Source organism: Macrobrachium nipponense, chromosome 18 (genome assembly GCF_015104395.2).
Source record: "Macrobrachium nipponense isolate FS-2020 chromosome 18, ASM1510439v2, whole genome shotgun sequence".
Taxonomy (NCBI): domain Eukaryota; kingdom Metazoa; phylum Arthropoda; class Malacostraca; order Decapoda; family Palaemonidae; genus Macrobrachium; species Macrobrachium nipponense.
In genome coordinates, this window is record NC_087211.1 from 22,753,433 (window position 1) to 22,770,733 (window position 17,301).

Here is a 17,301-nt window from a genome sequence, read left to right on the forward strand (position 1 = left end):
CAACAACTGGGGATGAGGCTTGACTTGACAAGCTTGGGAGGAGTGTACAGTAACCTTGCGTTTCTTACATGTGAAATTCAGATTTTAAATATTTTTATGGTGAATAGAGATGAAATATCAATAGTGATACGATATTGTCATTTACGGTTATATGTGTGATAATCACAGAGTCAACTAAACTTGTAATGAATTAAGGTTCAGTAAGTCAGAGTAAGAAAAAAATATGGCAACACTACCTACAGTAAAAACATTTGCCGATGTCAGATGATGGTTTTTTTTTATACATATGATGATAATAGATCGTTATTATAGTTTATTCAGTTAGTAAAATATTTTATTAATATTTTGCTGTTTTTTCATTAAAGAGAGAGAGAGGTGTTTGTGTACAGTGGTAAACTGGTTGGTCATTTTGCAGGACCTCCATTATCTGAAACTTGACATTATTTGACATACCCAGACCAGGGATCAAGGTCCCAAAGATATATGATATAAGTAATCCTGTCAGATATTGTCGAAATCCGAAGACAGTCATTCCCCGAACTTGAGCGAATTCACAATAACAAACTTTTCACTGGAACTTAACTTGTTGGTTTAATTTTTTTATGTAATTTATAAGTTTTCAAGCTTTAAATAACATTAAATAATACAAATAAACTCTCTCTCTCTCTCTCTCTCTCTCTCTCTCTCTCTCTCTCTAATCTTGTAAGCTGTAATTACAAAATTCATATGTGATACGCATTTTAATGAAACCAAATAAAGAAACAAACCCTTTCCTTCATCTTTTGTTAACCTGCTGGAAGCCAAAGCTGTCAGACACTGGTTCAAGCGGTTCCTGTCTCCCAGATCAGCAAGCCTTCGACATCCAAGGCACAGCCACAACAACAGTTATTCCTGGTGCAGAGTCAACTGACTCAGCAACCTTCGACTTCAACCGCCTTAAGCTGGTATCACACTAGTCATTTCTTGCTCGTGGTTTTGGCCAGCATCCAGCCGATGCTCGCGAGCAAAAGTGTTGTATCGTCACACTAGGAACTCGTGGTTTCAAGGAGCCGTAGGAAAAAGTAAACAAAACTGATCATCTGATATCATCATGGCGCCCAGAAATTGTCGGACTGTTGCAAGATGCGCTGCAGTGGTTTATTTCTCGGAAACTTACGTGAATGCAAGAGTAACAAAAAACGTTTGTGGGTTCAAGAGTGGCTCAGGAGAGTACGTCCTATCAGCAGCAGCCATCTTGTTTGTTTACACTATGCTGTGGCTTGCGGCTCGTGCTGGCTGCTTCCCGTCCTGTTCGGAAGCAAGAATCTCGAGCTAAAAGCTCCCGGTTTTTCATTCTCGGCAGCAACGGCTCGCTGCTCGAGAAAAAAATGCCTAGTGTGAGGCCAGCTTTAGTAACCTCCCCAGCCTTCAACGCCTCCTTTGAGTCACAAGGAGCATTTCGTGGCTACAACAAGCATGCAAGGAGTAGCAGAGCCAGAGGTGCCTTCCGACAGAGAGCTGACCCTAGAGGCAGAGGCTTCAGAGGAGGCAGAGGAGGCAAGACCTCAACCAACCAGTGAGACTCCACAGGTGGGCGGGAGACTGTATCTCTTTTGGGACCATTGGACCTTCAGTTCATGGACCCACAGCATTATATCGAAAGGTCTGGGGTGGAAATGGGAGAAAGGGCCTCCTCCACCGGTCAGTTTTCACCAGACTCCAACGACAGACCTACTAGACTATGCCAAAGATCTCCTTCAAAAGAGGCAATAAAGAAAGTCAAACGCCTAAATTTTCAAGGACGTCTGTTCAGTGTACCAAAGAAGGACTCGGACAAACGAAGAGTGATTCTGGACTTGTCCTGTCTCAACTCATGCATTCAATGCGACAAGTTCCGCATGCTGACTGTCTCGCAGGTGCGGACCTTACTTCCCCCTGGGGTAGTCACCACCTCTATAGATCTTACAGAGGCTTACTATCATGTACCGATAGCAAGAAACTTTTCTCCATACCTAGGCTTCAAACTAGGAAAACAAGCTTACTCATTCAGAGTCATGCTATTCGGGCTCAACATAGCTCCCAGAGTATTCACCAAGCTAGAAGAGACAGTAGTCCAAGAACTAAGAGCTCAGGGGATAATGTTAGTAGCTTACCTAGACGACTGGCTCATTTGGGCAACCAACAACGAGGAGTGTTGCAAAGCAACAGCCAAAATAATAGAATTCCTAGAGTATCTGGGCTTCCAGATAAACAAGGAAAAGTCCCGTCTCATTCCGGCGTCCCGCTTTCAATGGTTAGGAGTCCAATGGGACCTAACCTCACACAAACTATCTCTCCCATCAAAGAAGTGCAGAGAGATAGCGAAGGCTACGAGGCAATTCCTCAAGAACAAAAAGGCTTCTCGTCGTACCCAAGAGAGAATTCTTGGTTCTCTTCAGTTTGCCTCAATAATAGACGTCCTATTGAAAGCCAGGCTGAAGGATATCAATCTAGTCTGGCAGAAAAGAGCCAACAACAAATTCAGAGACAAGATCTCTCATTTTCCGCCGATATTAAAGAAAAGACTCCTTCCGTGGACAAAAGTCCGGAGTCTCTCCAAGTCAGTGCCACTGCAATTTCCCCCACCGTCTCTGATAGTCCACACGGACTCTCTGAGCGGTTGGGTGGCTACTCCCTGTTCAAGAAGGTTCAAGGAACGTGGTCGAATACATTCCGCCAGTTCCACATCAACGCCCTAGAAGCAATGGCCATTTTTCTGACCTTAAAACATCTAGCTCCAGTCAAGAACAGTCATGTAAGACTAGTCTCGGACAGTGCAGTGATAGTTCATTGCATAAACCGAGGCTCCAAGTCGAGCAAAGTAAATCATGTAATGATTGCAATTTTTTCGTTACCAATGAAAAATCATTGGCACCTGTCAGCTACTCACCTGGCAGGAGTACAGAATGTCATTGCAGACTCACTATCCAGAACAACTACGCTGGAGTCGGAGTGGTCCTTGGACACGAAGTCATTCCGTTGGATTTGCAATCAAATCCCAGGCCTTCAGGTAGACCTGTTCGCCACAGAGTTCAATCACAAACTCCTGTGTTATGTGGCTCCCAATCTGGACCCTTTAGCTCACGCCACAGATGCGATGTCCATAGACTGGAACAATTGGCAGAAGATTTACCTATTTCCGCCAGTAAACCTCCTGATGAAAGAACTGCAGAAGCTCAGAACTTTCACAGGACAGGTAGCTTTGGTTGCACCCAACTGGCCGAAGAGCAATTGGTTTCCTCTTCTACTAGAAATGAATCTCCATCCCAGATGGATTCCCTGTCCAGAACTGACTCAAATAGTACAAACTCGGACTGTGTCAGCTTCCTCAAGAATTCTAAATGTCCTAACTTTATGGACTTCATGAAGTTTGCGGTTCAGAAGGATGCTAGTGTCGATCCACTAAACATCCTGTTCGTAGAATCAGATAAAAGAGAATCAACACTCAACAATATGATTCTGCAGTAAAGAAATTGGCCATCTTTCTAAAAGAATCAGATGCCCAAAAGATGACTACGAATCTGGCAATTTCGTTCTTTAGAACCCTGTTTGAAAAAGGTCTAGCTGCTAGTACCATTACTACAACTAAATATGCCTTAAGGAAGATTTTTCAGCTTGGCTTTAACATTGATTTGACAAATTCGTACTTCTCATCTATCCCTCGAGCATGTGCCCGTCTGAGACCAGTGGACCGCCCCACACGGTCTCCTGGTTTTTAAACGATGTACTCCTGTTGGCTTCAGACACTGATAATGAATCATGCTCATATATAACCCTTCTCAGGAAGACATTATTCTTAACGAGTCTGGCTTCAGGCGCCAGAATATCTGAACTGTCGGCTCTTTCTAGAGACCCAAATCACATTGATTTCCTCCCGTCGGGTGAAGTTTTACTCTCCCCAGGTCGGAAATTCTTAGCCAAGAATGAAGACCCACAAAACAGGTGGGCTCCATGGAAAATTATACCTCTCACCCAGGACTCATCATTGTGTCCTATTGTCACATTAAAATCTTATCTGGGCAGAACTTGTGAAAAGTCTTCAGGTCATCTTTTTATTAGAGAGAAAGGCGGAACCATTTCCTTAAAAGGAATCAGACAACAAATCCTGTATTTTATTAAACAAACCAATCCGGATTCAGTCCCTCAGGTCCATGATATCCGGACAGTGGCTACCTCAATTAACTATTTTCACAATATGAACTTCGAGGATCTTAAAAAATATACGGGTTGGAAATCCCCGGCAGTATTTAAACGCCACTATCTAAAGAATTTAGAGGCCCTTAAATTTTCAGCTGTGGCTGCAGGGAGCATCGTCTCCCCTGATACGGCCTAGTCTTATAATTCTATTTCCTATTCCTTTATTCTGCTATAAATTTTTCCCTTGATACTCACTCTTTCCTCCCTGCCTCGCTCGTAATCCCTACCTGTCTCCCTTAGGTTCCGGGCTGGTTTGCTTATCAATCCACTTCCAGACATGTACATAGTTTATATTTGTTATTTTTGCATTCCTTACCTGTTGTTTTCCCAGGATAGTATGGACCTGGTCATATTTGTTCCTACTTTTTTACCATTGTAACTTGTTATTAAAACTTAATTCTAAGAGATTTTATTTTTATTTTTCCTTGTATTTTTAAAATTTTATATTTTCCAAGCTTGTGTGGCCAATTCTCTGATACTATTTCACCGGCTGACACAGGTCGAGCCCAGAAAAGGGATTTTGACAAAGGAAAAATCCATTTTTGGGGGAAGACCTGTGTCGCCCGGTGAACCCACCCCTCTCTTTTCCTGATCCCCACCCTTTAGCCGGCCCAAGCTTGGGTGCGTAATTCAGGAATGAAGACTTTGGGCGGGAGTTGTAGTAGTAGCGAGCGGAAGGTAGACGTATTGTAGTCATTGAAATGGCACCTACCTAGAGAGGGGTTTTGAGAGGAATCTTCTAATTGGCAGAAAACCTGTGGTAGTGGCTTCCACTCGCCCCTGTGTTTATACCGACAACCTATGGGTGAGCGAGTTGAAGGTAGTAACTTCAGCATTCCATTTAGCTTTTTCTCTGGTATATTTAGCATCTATTTATACCTAGAAATGCATGCTACAGGAGCATTTCACCGGGCAACACAGGTCTTCCCCCAGAAATAGATTTTTCCTTTGTCAAAATCCCTTGTGAGTGCATAGTAACAAAGATGTTACAAAGGAGGGATTATGACGACTTGCAGTTGGTTTTTGTTAAACAATAGTAAAATTAAATTTTCATACTGAATAGTGATAGAAAGAACAATGACAGGTAATCGATGAAGAATAGGAAATTACCTAGCCTAGACTAGGTGTGATGGGGAATAATTTTTCCACAAATTTTTATTAAACTATTTCATATATCATAAGGCTTAAATATTGTTCTGTGACTCTATTCAGTGGTAATTAAGGAAGACTAGTTTTAACCATCAATTTTAAGGGCCACTTGTTGGTCTTGCAATTTTGCAAGTCCAGCATCTAGTCAGTCCCTTTGAACTCAGACTGTTGGACTTATACTGTATTCAGTAAGTGGGAATGTCTATAGGCATACTGAAACTTGCCTAAGAAATTGACATTAAAAGTACTTTACCACTCTTATAAGTTAGTTACATTGAAAGATATTATAATTCAATTTATCACTTACAGTGAGGATTAGATAATGAAATGTCTGTTTTTACACTGGTAACTAATATATCACTGAAACTATCATTTTAATAACAATAACATCAATATCTGGTAGAGTAAGACATACTAAAAGTAGGTCTGCCAGAACACCTTTTCCATTTATTTATATCACAAAAAAAAACTTGATATTAAAGATAATTGATGGGACTGATTTTATACGAAAGTCTTTATGACATTTCCAAAATATTTTTATGTTCTAAGCTGTGGAGCTTAGAATATATGAGGACTGTAAGTTAAGGCTATCTCTCGGTGCTATAACATTGTTCATTTACTCCATACTCTAAAATGATCTACATATAATGAAAAACAATTGACAGATGATTTTAAATATAAAAATTTCTAATCAGTGACTTAAAAAACAGTCAAGGCTAATGGGAAATGTGAAACAAATGACATGGCATGATGCACTGGCTAGCAAATATAACAATTATGCCTAACTGTTGAAAACTTAAGTAATAAAATTTTATTTTTTATGGAGGCTTAAGAGTATGCACTTAACTTTCTTCAGCAGATATCGGCATCATCACACACCAAAAAGTAAAGGTGGCCACTGTTGATTCATGCCATAATGCTACTTCTGTCTGAGGTGGGTGATAGGAAAGGCTGAGGTAGTTGCTGTAAACAGTAGAAAAAGTCCTCCTGTTTCGAGTCCTTTTATAATCTATCACTGTGTCAACTGGCACTGTTCTGGCCAATATCAACTAGGAGAGAATTCTTTGATATCAGGTGGTCTGTCTTATGAAACCCTTGGCAGGACCATAAGGATAACTCCTTTGAGGACTAACAGCAGATACACTATCCAAAAGAAATATCCACTTACCTGCAATGCACTACTGTACGAGTCTTTGGAGGAATGGCTTTCTTGACTACATTAGTAAAATGAATTAAGTGGTCAGGGTTCTTAGGACATCCCATGTCAGGCCACAGCATGTAGTGGAATTGTTGAATGATTCGTGGCTTCGGAATAGGAATCAAGGATTGCTTCAGTGATGCAAAGAAAAAGAGAGAGAAAAAAAGATGGTTTTAAATATAGTATAGTCAACACAGTTTGCTCTTTCAGTTTATTATCTCAAGCACTACAAAACCCTCCTCAGACCCCTTGCACCAGATACTGCTTGTTTTTTGTTCCTTATAAATAGTTCATCCTTTCTTATCACGAGAAATTAAAACTGAGTATTTTCTACTTGTTCTTTGGTTTTCCTTTCCAGTATTGCTACTTTTAATGAACAACCGTTGAAAGCTTTGGTGGGGCACATGTACAACTTACCTTTGAAAGCTTAATGGTGCGGCATATATATCCTTCTTCAGTGTGTGGAGTTTCTTTCAAGGTCCTCACTCTCAGTTCAGACATGGAAAGATTGAGGTCACTCCCTGAAGCATCTGGCCAATACTTAGAGCACTTTTCCTGATGTGTGTTAATTCTTAGAATAGTAGATTGTCAAACAATTATTACATAGTACAATATACAAATATAATTTTAAACACGGTATAAATTTTGAAAGAAATAATTCATTATCAACGAAGAACAGTATGTATTGCACTGTTAAAATGACATACGAAAGCTAGCACAAGTGCTTCTAAAGGCCATTTCATCCACCTGCTGTTGACTTTACTCTTGCTTAGTGTACTGATTTCCAGCTCCTTACAAACACATTTTATTTTTCTTTTAGTAGGTCACTTCCATTTTCATCCTTTTCATGGTAACTCAAAAAAACCACAACCTAACCAATCTTGTACAACCTGACATACAAAACACAAATTTTTAGTCTTAAACCTTCCTTATCATTATTGTCATTATCTGTATTAGGTACTCTGACCAGACTTCTAAGTTAAAATACCTCTCATAGGGCTGGTTTGAAGAATGCTTTAATAAAATTTAATTTTAATCAATAAAAAAGTTATTTAAAAATTCAATTCTGTTTTTGGATAAGAAAAATTAAGCTTAAATCACATTTATCACTACCTATAAGAACCGTGTCTACTAATGCTATATCAAATTCTCATCACCAGTTAGTCAGTGTTGGATTTTTCATGAACTCTTACTATTAATATACACTACAGCATTTGAACAACTGACGAAAGACAATATTGCTGTAATTTATGCACATACCATAAGCAGTGATATTTGATGTAGTCCTGACTTTGTTGAGTACTCATTTATAGTACATATTCATTTCCCTATCATGGATATACTCTATAGTCAAATATTTTATCATTTAATAGCTACTGCAGTCAGCTCCAACAAGCTTTAATCTAGTAACCCTCTGGTCATCAGTGTGCCTGATTTCATCCATATAATACACTGTCTTGTCAGTACTATTTGAATGGTGAAACTGCAAGCAGTAATGAAGAATATGGTAAATTCACTGGACTCAAAGTTTGGGAGAATAAATACTAAAGCAGAACATCCTCTTTGTTTATCTGAAATGCAGTTCTAGTGCTCCATAGCTCCAAAGAGGAAGAATAAGGTAGAATATAAAGGAACAAATTAAATTTCTGGGTCTGACCTGTGTCTGCCGGTGAAATGATCCTGTAGCTCGCATTTCTAAGTATAAATAGATTCTAAATATACCAAAGAAAAAAGATAAAATGGAATGCTGAAGTTACTACCTTCAGCTCGATCACCCAAGGGCGTCGGTATAAGCACTGGGGCGAGTGGAGGCCACTATCACAGGACTTCTGCCAATTAGAAGATTCCTTTCAAAGTCCCTCCAATGGCGAGAGCCGTTACAAAGACTACCCCTTCCACCTTCCGCTCGCTACTACTACCACCCACGCCCGGCATCTTCATTCCTGTAATTAGCTGTATTATTTACGCACGTGTCTTTTGCTGCTCCCCTTGTGTATTCTTTTGTTGAAGCTATGTTTGCTGCAGAGCTCCCAGCTTCTTCATCCAAGTTGAGTATTCTATTTTGCGTTTTTGTAATTCGTGTGGTCACGATGCATTCCCTTTTTTGCCTTTTTGGCCCCTTAGTTCTCACGAACCAGGGTGATGCTATTTCATCCGCCATCTTGGGTGCATCATCAGACGCGTGCGTTATTTATCTTTGTTTATTTATGATTACACTTGCTCACGGTTTAATAGTTACCGTTTTTTCATATTCCTGTGCTTTTCCTAACTCCTGCCGTATCTGGAGTTCTGATTTTACTATTTTTATTTATACGTCGTAGGCGCTAACGCGCTCCTGACGTCCTCTGGGATCCTTAATTTATTGTTTATTTCATACTTGTAGCCTTTGGCTTTCACCTCAGTCCCTCAGGAGCATGTTCGTTCCCCTTTGTACGTATTCTTTATTATGTATTTTGTGTGTGTAGTGTATTTGGGCTTCCAGTTAGCCTATCGTACGCTAGCATTGTAGAGAGAGCGAGTCCTCTCTCTCTCTTGCGATTTTATGCATGCATGCTTTATTGTTTTTCGATGTTAGCCAACTATGCACTTGATTTTATGCACATTTATGATTTTCATATCACTGTGATGTTGGAAGTTTTGCTCTCCCTCCCTGGCTTACCCGACCAGGCCTAGGCTAGGTTTTGGAGGGTAGGCCAGGTGACCCTACCCCTCTACCCCTTAGGCCCTCCATCACACACCACCCCCCCCCCCCCCCCCCGCCTGCGCTATGGTGCTCGCGGGGAGGACGATCCAGGATAGAGAGTCTCTCTCTTGTCATGTTTGTTGGACCTATCCTCCCTACCTGACCAGATCGAAATTTCGATTTTGGAGGGTTTGGTTGAGTGCCTACCGTCCTCATCATGACGTCCTTGGAGGCCTATCTAGCCTACCTGACCGGATCCATATCAATCTCAGAGGGCTAGGCTAGATCCCTGCTGGGTATATCCTTTTTCACCTTATTGTCCCCTTTGCAACTCTTCCAGTGATGCTTCATTATTGTATTATTCCTTATGTTGTTGTTTGGTTGCGTATTGCCTTGGCCTTGCCTCCTTTAGGGTGCCAGTTGGCCTACCGCCTCCTGTCCCCTTTAGTAGTAGGGTGGTGGTCACTGATCGGTTGCTGTGACCAAACAATCACGACTGGCCACCCCCTAGGGGGCCAGTTGGCCCACTGCCCCCTGTCCCCTTTAGTAGTAGGCTAGTACAGCTTCCCGTAGGTGGTGATCACTGATCAGTTGCTGTGGCCAAGCATTCACGACCGGCCAACCACCAGCCCCCCCCACCCCCCCCCCCCCCCCCCAGTAGCGGCTCCGCCTGGCGCTGCATATTAGCTCGCGGTGCAAGTAATCCTACCAATGAACGGCCGCTAGAGCATCTGTCCAATGGGGGGAGGGATGGGTTGGAGGGGAGTGGGTACTGGTATTAGGTGTAATCTCCTTATTCATGTCTCTGGGCCTGTAGGTCTGCTGGTTAGGTGGGGTCTACCATCACACCAGCCAGCGGGCTGCGCACCGGATCATACATTTTACTGCTCCGCCGCTTAGTTGTTCTTCCTCCCTGTTGTCTCCGCCTCTCCACTCACGTGGGGACGGATTTGAGCTCAGAGTTGCGTTTCTAGCTACCTTAGAATCGCTTCTCTCCCCCCGATGTGTTCAGGTTCAGGCCTAGGTCTTACCTTTTCCCCTGTTCCGCTCGTATCAGCCCGTCTCCGCCGGCATTACTTTATGACAACGGGATTATGAGACTCCATAGTAGGCCAAGCCTTTAAGGGATTACACCAGATTACCAGATTTATTATACATTCGGACCCATAGGGTTCCGACGTAGTGTGGTCTACCATCACACTCACCACCGGAGTTTATCATACCAGGTTTCCGCCGCTCAGTTTTCTGTTTTCTTGCTTTCGCTGTTCCCCATTTCGGTGGGGACAGTAAAGGGTTCAGATATGCAACTACGTTAATTCATAGCTTTTCTGATTCAGTACGACCGGACTCAGGATTAGGTCTTACTTCTCCTCGGTCCTGCTCGTCTCAGACCCCATACACTGGTTATATCTTTACCATCCCGAAGACGGACTCTTCATTCAGTGAGTTGAAATCATTCAGTAAGTCATGAACCAATATCTAGGTTAAGGTGCATGCTCCTGCCAGAGTTAACTCCGGCGCTTTTACGTATACAGTGGATCCCCCGTATTCGTGTTCTCCAGATTCGCGGACTCACACATTCGCAGATTTCTCTCGGGAACGTTTCCCCTCATTATTCGCGGAAAATTCGCGCATACGCTGTATTTTTCTATGATAAATATCCACAAATTCCTGGTTTTTTTGATGAATTTCATCATAAAATGCACTTTTTGCGATAAAACTATTGAAAAAACCAAGTATGAAAACTATTAGTGGGTTTTTCTTGAGTTTCAACTAACAAAATAGGCTGTTTTTAGCATTTTTATAGGGGTTCCAAACATTCACGGGTTCTAACTATTCACGGGGGGGTCTGGTACGCATCCCCCGCAAATACTGGGGAACCACTGTAATACTCATTTGACCTTTCAACTTACAGATGGTCCATTGCCAGGTGGAAGGTTGCTCCGCTACCCTCATCAAGCCCTATGGGCATGTGGTCGGTAGGTCACATGCAAACTGCGCCGTCGAGCTGGAGGACTACCTGGTATGGCACCCTGACGCTTGTAAGGTGTGCTATGATATGGTGACTATCATCTCTGACGAGTCGGTAAGTAATGTCCTCACCTCGTCATTTACATGAAATTTCTGCATTACATCAACTTTATGAAATTTCTTGGACACACTATTCCCCGGATGGGATACTAATTCGATTCCCTTTTTTACAGGCTAGCTTGACCCTCCGGCAGGAGACCAAAGTGTCCCTCAAGTGCTGGATCGGAGGATTTGGCAGGAACGACAAGGCCGGACAGCCCTACGTGTTGTGCGAGAATCTGTGTTCCCTATTGTATCCGGGAGCCATGGCTACGACGACTGTTCCTGCGGCGATAGCAGACCCTATCATCGAGGGCATCCGGCTGGAGATGTTGCCCCTTATGAAGGACCAAGATTGTGACCTGGTGGCAGAAGAGGTGGCGGCCATCAGCCTCCACCACGAACCGATGGCCACCGAGGAGGAGGTAGGTAGGGAGGTAAGTGAGGCAGGTAGTCTCCCCTTTAGCCCCACTCCTTCTTCTTCCTCTTCCTTCCAGGGCTTCACTAAGTCCGCCCCCTCTTGGGATAGATCGGCCTCGGTCATTCCCAAAGTCAAGGTATGGAAGACGAGATCCCTTCCAAAGGGATCCAAACCTGCTCCGGCAGGTTCGGCTAAGTCGTCCTCGGCCCCCAAGCCGTCGACCTCTACTTCTAAGCCTCCCTCTTCCAAGGTTTCTCCCCCTCCCAAGGGATCGAGGATCTCCAGAACCAAGCCGACAGAGTCCGGCTTTGACCAGGAGGCATTCGCTAATCGTCTCATGATGAAGATGAGCGAAGAGGTAGATAATAAGCTTGAGTCAGTGTCCACTCGACTCGCTTCGGGCCTGGAGACCTCAGGTCAATCAATTCTGTCCCTGACCCAGAGGATCAGAGCCCAGGAGGAATTGGTATCCGGAATACTCCAGTCTGGGACCACGGCACAGACCGTGACAGTTCTGGACGCATCAAAGCTGCCGCCATTTGACAACAACAACCCATGGCGGTTAGCTTTGCATGCCCCATATTCAGATGGAAACTGACGATTGAAGGTTGTGGAACCCGACCGGTAGAAGACTTTGAGTTCTTCCCGGAGGGCCTCCAGTTTCCGTTTCCGGGATATGCTAAACTAGCAGAAGACGCGTTAGTCAGGGTAGACAAGGTCCCGAAAGAGACTGTGATCTACCCTAGGGATCAGGCCCAAGCTGTATGGGTCCGCACCCTTACAGATTGGGAATGTGTTAATACTAAGCTAACGCCCCATAAGGGTAGCTTCACAATGTTTGTGACCCCGCGAAGAGTTCCGTCGCCTTGCATATCAAAAGTCGCGTAATTGACTCTACAAGCGGCGGTAGAGGATAAACCCTTTCCTATATTAAAAGAGACTGAGGCTATCTCCTTACTCTTCCCCGCAGATGTGAAGTTTTGGACTGACGCTCCAGCTACGTTCACGCTGGTCAAACTCAACCCGGAGTGTGCCTCCACCCTGTTCACAGAGAAGCTACCTAGAATTCCGGACCCCTTGGTCAAAGCAGAATTTGAAGCAAGATGTAGATTGAGCAGGTCGATCAACTCAGCCACCTTGGCGGAGTTGATCTCAACGACGTTCGCCGATGAAGCTCTTTTTCCGGGTTCACACAAAGTCTCTATTACAGACCTTCCAGTCGGATCTGTATGACTTTATTGTGGCTAGACGAGCCTGCAGGAAGTATGTCTTTGCGAATGATTCCATAAGGCACGAGGCGAACAAGCTTATAAAGGCTTCAATTTGGGGCGCCAACCTGTTCCCTGAAGACGCAGTCAACAACGTCTTCAATGAGGCGGCTAGAGCCAACCAGAGTCTTTGTGTCTGTTGGGGACTTCCTCTCAAAAGGAAGTTTGATACCCCCAGACCCCAATCCAGACCTAGGAAGAGGCCAAGGAAATACCAGCCTTACCAGCCCTCTCATCCTCATATGGTGGTCCAGGCGGTCCCGGTCTGCCAGGTCGTTAAGCCTTTGACATCCAAGGCTCAACCGCAGCAGCAGTATGTTTTAGTCCAAACTCCACCAGCTCAGCAACCCTTAACCTCAACAACCTTGGTGGCTTCCCCAGCCTTCAACAGCTCCTACGAGTCGCGAGGAGCATTTCGCGGCTACAGTAGGCATGCCGGAAGTAGCAGAGCCAGAGGTGGCTTCCGGCAGCAAGGTGGGTCTAGAGGCAGGGGCTTCAGAGGGGGCAGAGGAAGCAGACCTGCAGCCAACCAGTGAGAGTCCGCAGGTGGGCGGGAGATTATATCTCTTCCGGGACCATTGGACCTTCAGTCCGTGGGCCCACAGCATTGTTTCGAAAGGTCTAGGGTGGAAATGGGAGAAAGGGCCTCCTCCACCAGTCAGTTTTCACCACACTCCAACGACAGACCTACTAGACTATGCCAAAGATCTCCTCCAAAAGAAGGCTATAAAGAAAGTCAAATGCCTAAAGTTTCAAGGACGTCTGTTCAGTGTACCAAAAAAGGACTCGGACAAACGAAGAGTGATGCTGGACTTGTCCCGTCTCAACTCATACATTCAATGCGACAAGTTCCGCATGCTGACCGTCTCGCAGGTGCGGACCTTACTTCCCCGTGGGGTCGTCACCACCTCTATAGATCTTACAGATGCTTACTATCATGTTCCAATAGCAAGAAATTTCTCTCCATACCTAGGCTTCAAACTAGGAAAACAGGCTTACTCATTCAGAGTCATGCCATTCGGGCTCAACATAGCGCCCAGAATATTCACCAAATTAGGAGAGACGATAGTTCAAGAGCTAAGAACTCGAGATGTAATGTTAGTAGCTTACCTAGACAACTGGTTCATTTGGGCAACCAACGACGAGGAGTGTCGCATAGCAACAGCCAAAGTGATAGAATTCCTAGAATATCTGGGTTTCCAGATAAACAAGGAAAAATCTCGGCTCGTTCCGGCTTCCCGCTTTCAATGGCTGGGAATCCAATGGGACCTAAACTCGCACAAACTATCTCTCCCATCCAAGAAGGTCAGGGAGATAGCGAAGGCTACGAGAAAGTTCTTCAAGAACAAAAAGGCTTCTCGTCGTACCCAAGAGAGAATTCTAGGTTCGCTGCAGTTTGCCTCGATAACAGACGTCCTGTTGAAAGCCAGACTGAAGGATATCAATCGACTCTGGCAAAAGAGAGCCAACATCAAATTCAGGGACAAGATCTCACTAATTCCGCCGATATTAACGAAAAGGCTCCGTCTATGGACGGAACGCCGGAGTCTGTCCAAGTCGGTGCCACTGCAATTCCTTCCGCCGTCTCTAACGATCCATACGGACGCCTTTCTGAGTGGTTGGGGAGGTTACTCACAATATAAGAAAGTTCAAGGAACATGGTCGAAGAAGTTCCGCCAGTTCCACATCAATGTCCTAGAAGCAATGGCCCTTTTTCTGACTCTAAAACACCTGGCTCCAGCAAAAAACGTTCATATAAGGTTAGGCTCGGACAGCACACTAGTAGTCCATTGCATAAACAGAGGAGGCTCCAGGTCGAGCAAAGTAAATCACGTAATGATTGCGATTTTCTCGTTAGCAACGAAAAATCGTTGGCACCTGTCAGCCACTAACCTGGCAGGAGTAAGAAATGTCATCGCAGACTCACTATCCAGGACGACTCCGCTGGAGTCAGAGTGGTCCCTGGACATGAAGTAATTCTGCTGGATTTGCAATCAAATCCCGGACCTTCAAGTAGACCTGTTCGCCACAGAGTCCAATCACAAACTCCCGTGTTACGTGGCTCCCAACCTGGACCCTCTAGCTCATGCCACAGACGCAATGTCCATAGACTGGAATGGTTGGCAGAAAATTTACCAGTTTCCACCAGTAAATCTTCTGATGAAAGTCCTTAAGGGGGCCGGCCGGAACCTCTATATATGGAGGTATAGAGCAAAAAATGCAAAGTCATGAAAAAATTCATGGCGCTTCATATGGCAATTGAGAATACGTATACGAAATATTTCGTCAAAATTCCTCTTTCGTAGTTACAGGGTAATTAGTTAACGTAACTCAATAAGCCTAAAACATTGATCCGTACAAGAAAATGCAATATTTCTTCTATTATCGTAAATTTTGATAATTATTATCAAAGAAATTGGGAGAAATGGCATCTGTAGACATTCCCCGAGTCGAGAAGGAGACTTCAGGCTCAAGCTACCAAGTCCAGTCCTCATTTAGTGCGATCACAGACGTCAAGTAGTCTGCACGTTCCATTTCACGTCTGACATTCGCCTGCTTTCAAGTATGTTTATGTATGTTTCGGCAAGAATTTCATCCTGCCAATGAGGAAAAGACAAGGGAAACATCTCGCTAACATACAGACGAAGAAAAATCGCTCAAGTATTATTACAGAATATCCTAATATATGCGTAGTTAGTGAAGAGAGAGGGGAGGGTTGCTTAGTAACGCCCCCGTCTTGCTTGACAACACACGTCACACTGTGCCTAAGGCTACGATCTTTGAGCAAAGAGATCTTCATTTATGATAAATAACAAAGTTTTGGTTTTTTAATACCCAAAATGGAATATGAAATTCATAATAACCATGATTTATTAAATTGTCTTTGTAAAAAAAAGTGTACGCCTTCGAGTTTCACCTCTTGACATTCTCTTGCAATTACGTTTGTTTATCTTTGTTTCGGGCAAGAATTTCATCATGCCAAAGAGGAAAATACAAGGAAAACATCTCGCTAACACACAGAAGAAGAAAATTCGCTGTAATAAGCAGAGTTAGTGAAGGGGAGAGAGAGAATTGTGTAGGAAGGAGTGCCCCATCTTGCCTCAAGCAGTGCCCCATGCTGCGATATATGAGCAAAGGGATCATCATTTATGATTAAATTATGATAAATAAAATAGTTTTGGTTTATTAATACACAAAAAACAAATATACAATCATAATAATCATTATTTATTAATATTGTCTTTATAGAAATACGAAGAAAAACTTTGAACGCCCGTATCTCAAAACTATACTTATTGACCTTCAAAATCTATCTTCTCACTTAGTTTTAAAGCTATAACATTGGAATTTGGTATATAACTCAGAAAGACATTATAGAACAATCAAATAGAGCCATTTTTTCCAATTTTTGTTTCGTATTTTTTTATAAAATTTTTTTCTCCTGATTTATAGGGTTTATTTTTTGACCATATTGAAAAATTCATATCTAGCAAAAAAATGACTTTTAGAAAAAAACTCTCCATTCGATTGGAGGGTCTACATCAGGTCTATATATGGTAGTAATCCCAGGTCTTAATATTAAATATCAAGGGAGGAGATAGAATTTGAAAAGTGGTTATTTTCGGGATAAATTGCCCTGGCGTCACAAAACCGAAGGTCAGAGGTGAAAATCATATGCGGTTTGGAGATGTCCCAAGTCACCTTATTAAGTGGTATGAATATCAAAGTCCTGTCCTTAAAAAGGGGCATTAGCCGGCCGGCCCCCTTAACGAAACCTTACTGAGGACCGCATCGCATCATCCGCCAAGAGGAGAAGGCGTTCCTCATCTAAATCGGTGGCCATGAGGAGACTGGGTCTCAATAGACAGACTGAAGCCCACCGTCGTTCCCGACGAAGACGACCCCACAGAAGGCCATCGCATGACACCTCCTCAGAACACAATCTCGCCGGAAGCCAACAGTGGCCCCAGACGTCGCCGGGGCCACCCAAGGAAAGCAGTCGAACCCCCCAGGCCCACCACCAGGGGCAGCATCTTCCTTCCCAACTTACTGGACATGGACCCTGAAGACATCCCCCGACGGATGGAATCTCGAACTCGCAAACTCCTCCAGACCCCCCACCCCCCCAAAGATTCCGCTGACAATCAGCCACCAATTATTACTTAATCATTGTCTTGGGGGGAGTATTTGTAAGGACGGCATTTTGCCAAATGTCCGTCCTTCCTCTTTATACTATACTTTTTATACCATAAACTGAAATGTAGAGCATTTCACAGCCTATCCACCGATATATATA

At 43.6% G+C, this 17,301-nt stretch overlaps 1 protein-coding gene across 5 annotated transcripts in view; it reads right to left on the reverse strand.

The window, feature by feature from the left end:
* Positions 1 to 17,301, reverse strand: part of LOC135196921 (receptor-type tyrosine-protein phosphatase eta-like) — a 416,919-nt gene that overhangs the window by 32,247 nt on the left and 367,371 nt on the right. For all 5 annotated transcript variants that reach the window (XM_064223752.1, XM_064223756.1, XM_064223753.1 and 2 more), the window contains exons 19-20: positions 6,980 to 7,117; positions 6,533 to 6,693 (exon numbers count right to left, since the gene is read on the reverse strand). In XM_064223752.1, the coding sequence (XP_064079822.1) occupies positions 6,533 to 6,693; positions 6,980 to 7,117 (299 nt within the window). The remainder of the gene's footprint in view (positions 1 to 6,532; positions 6,694 to 6,979; positions 7,118 to 17,301) is intronic.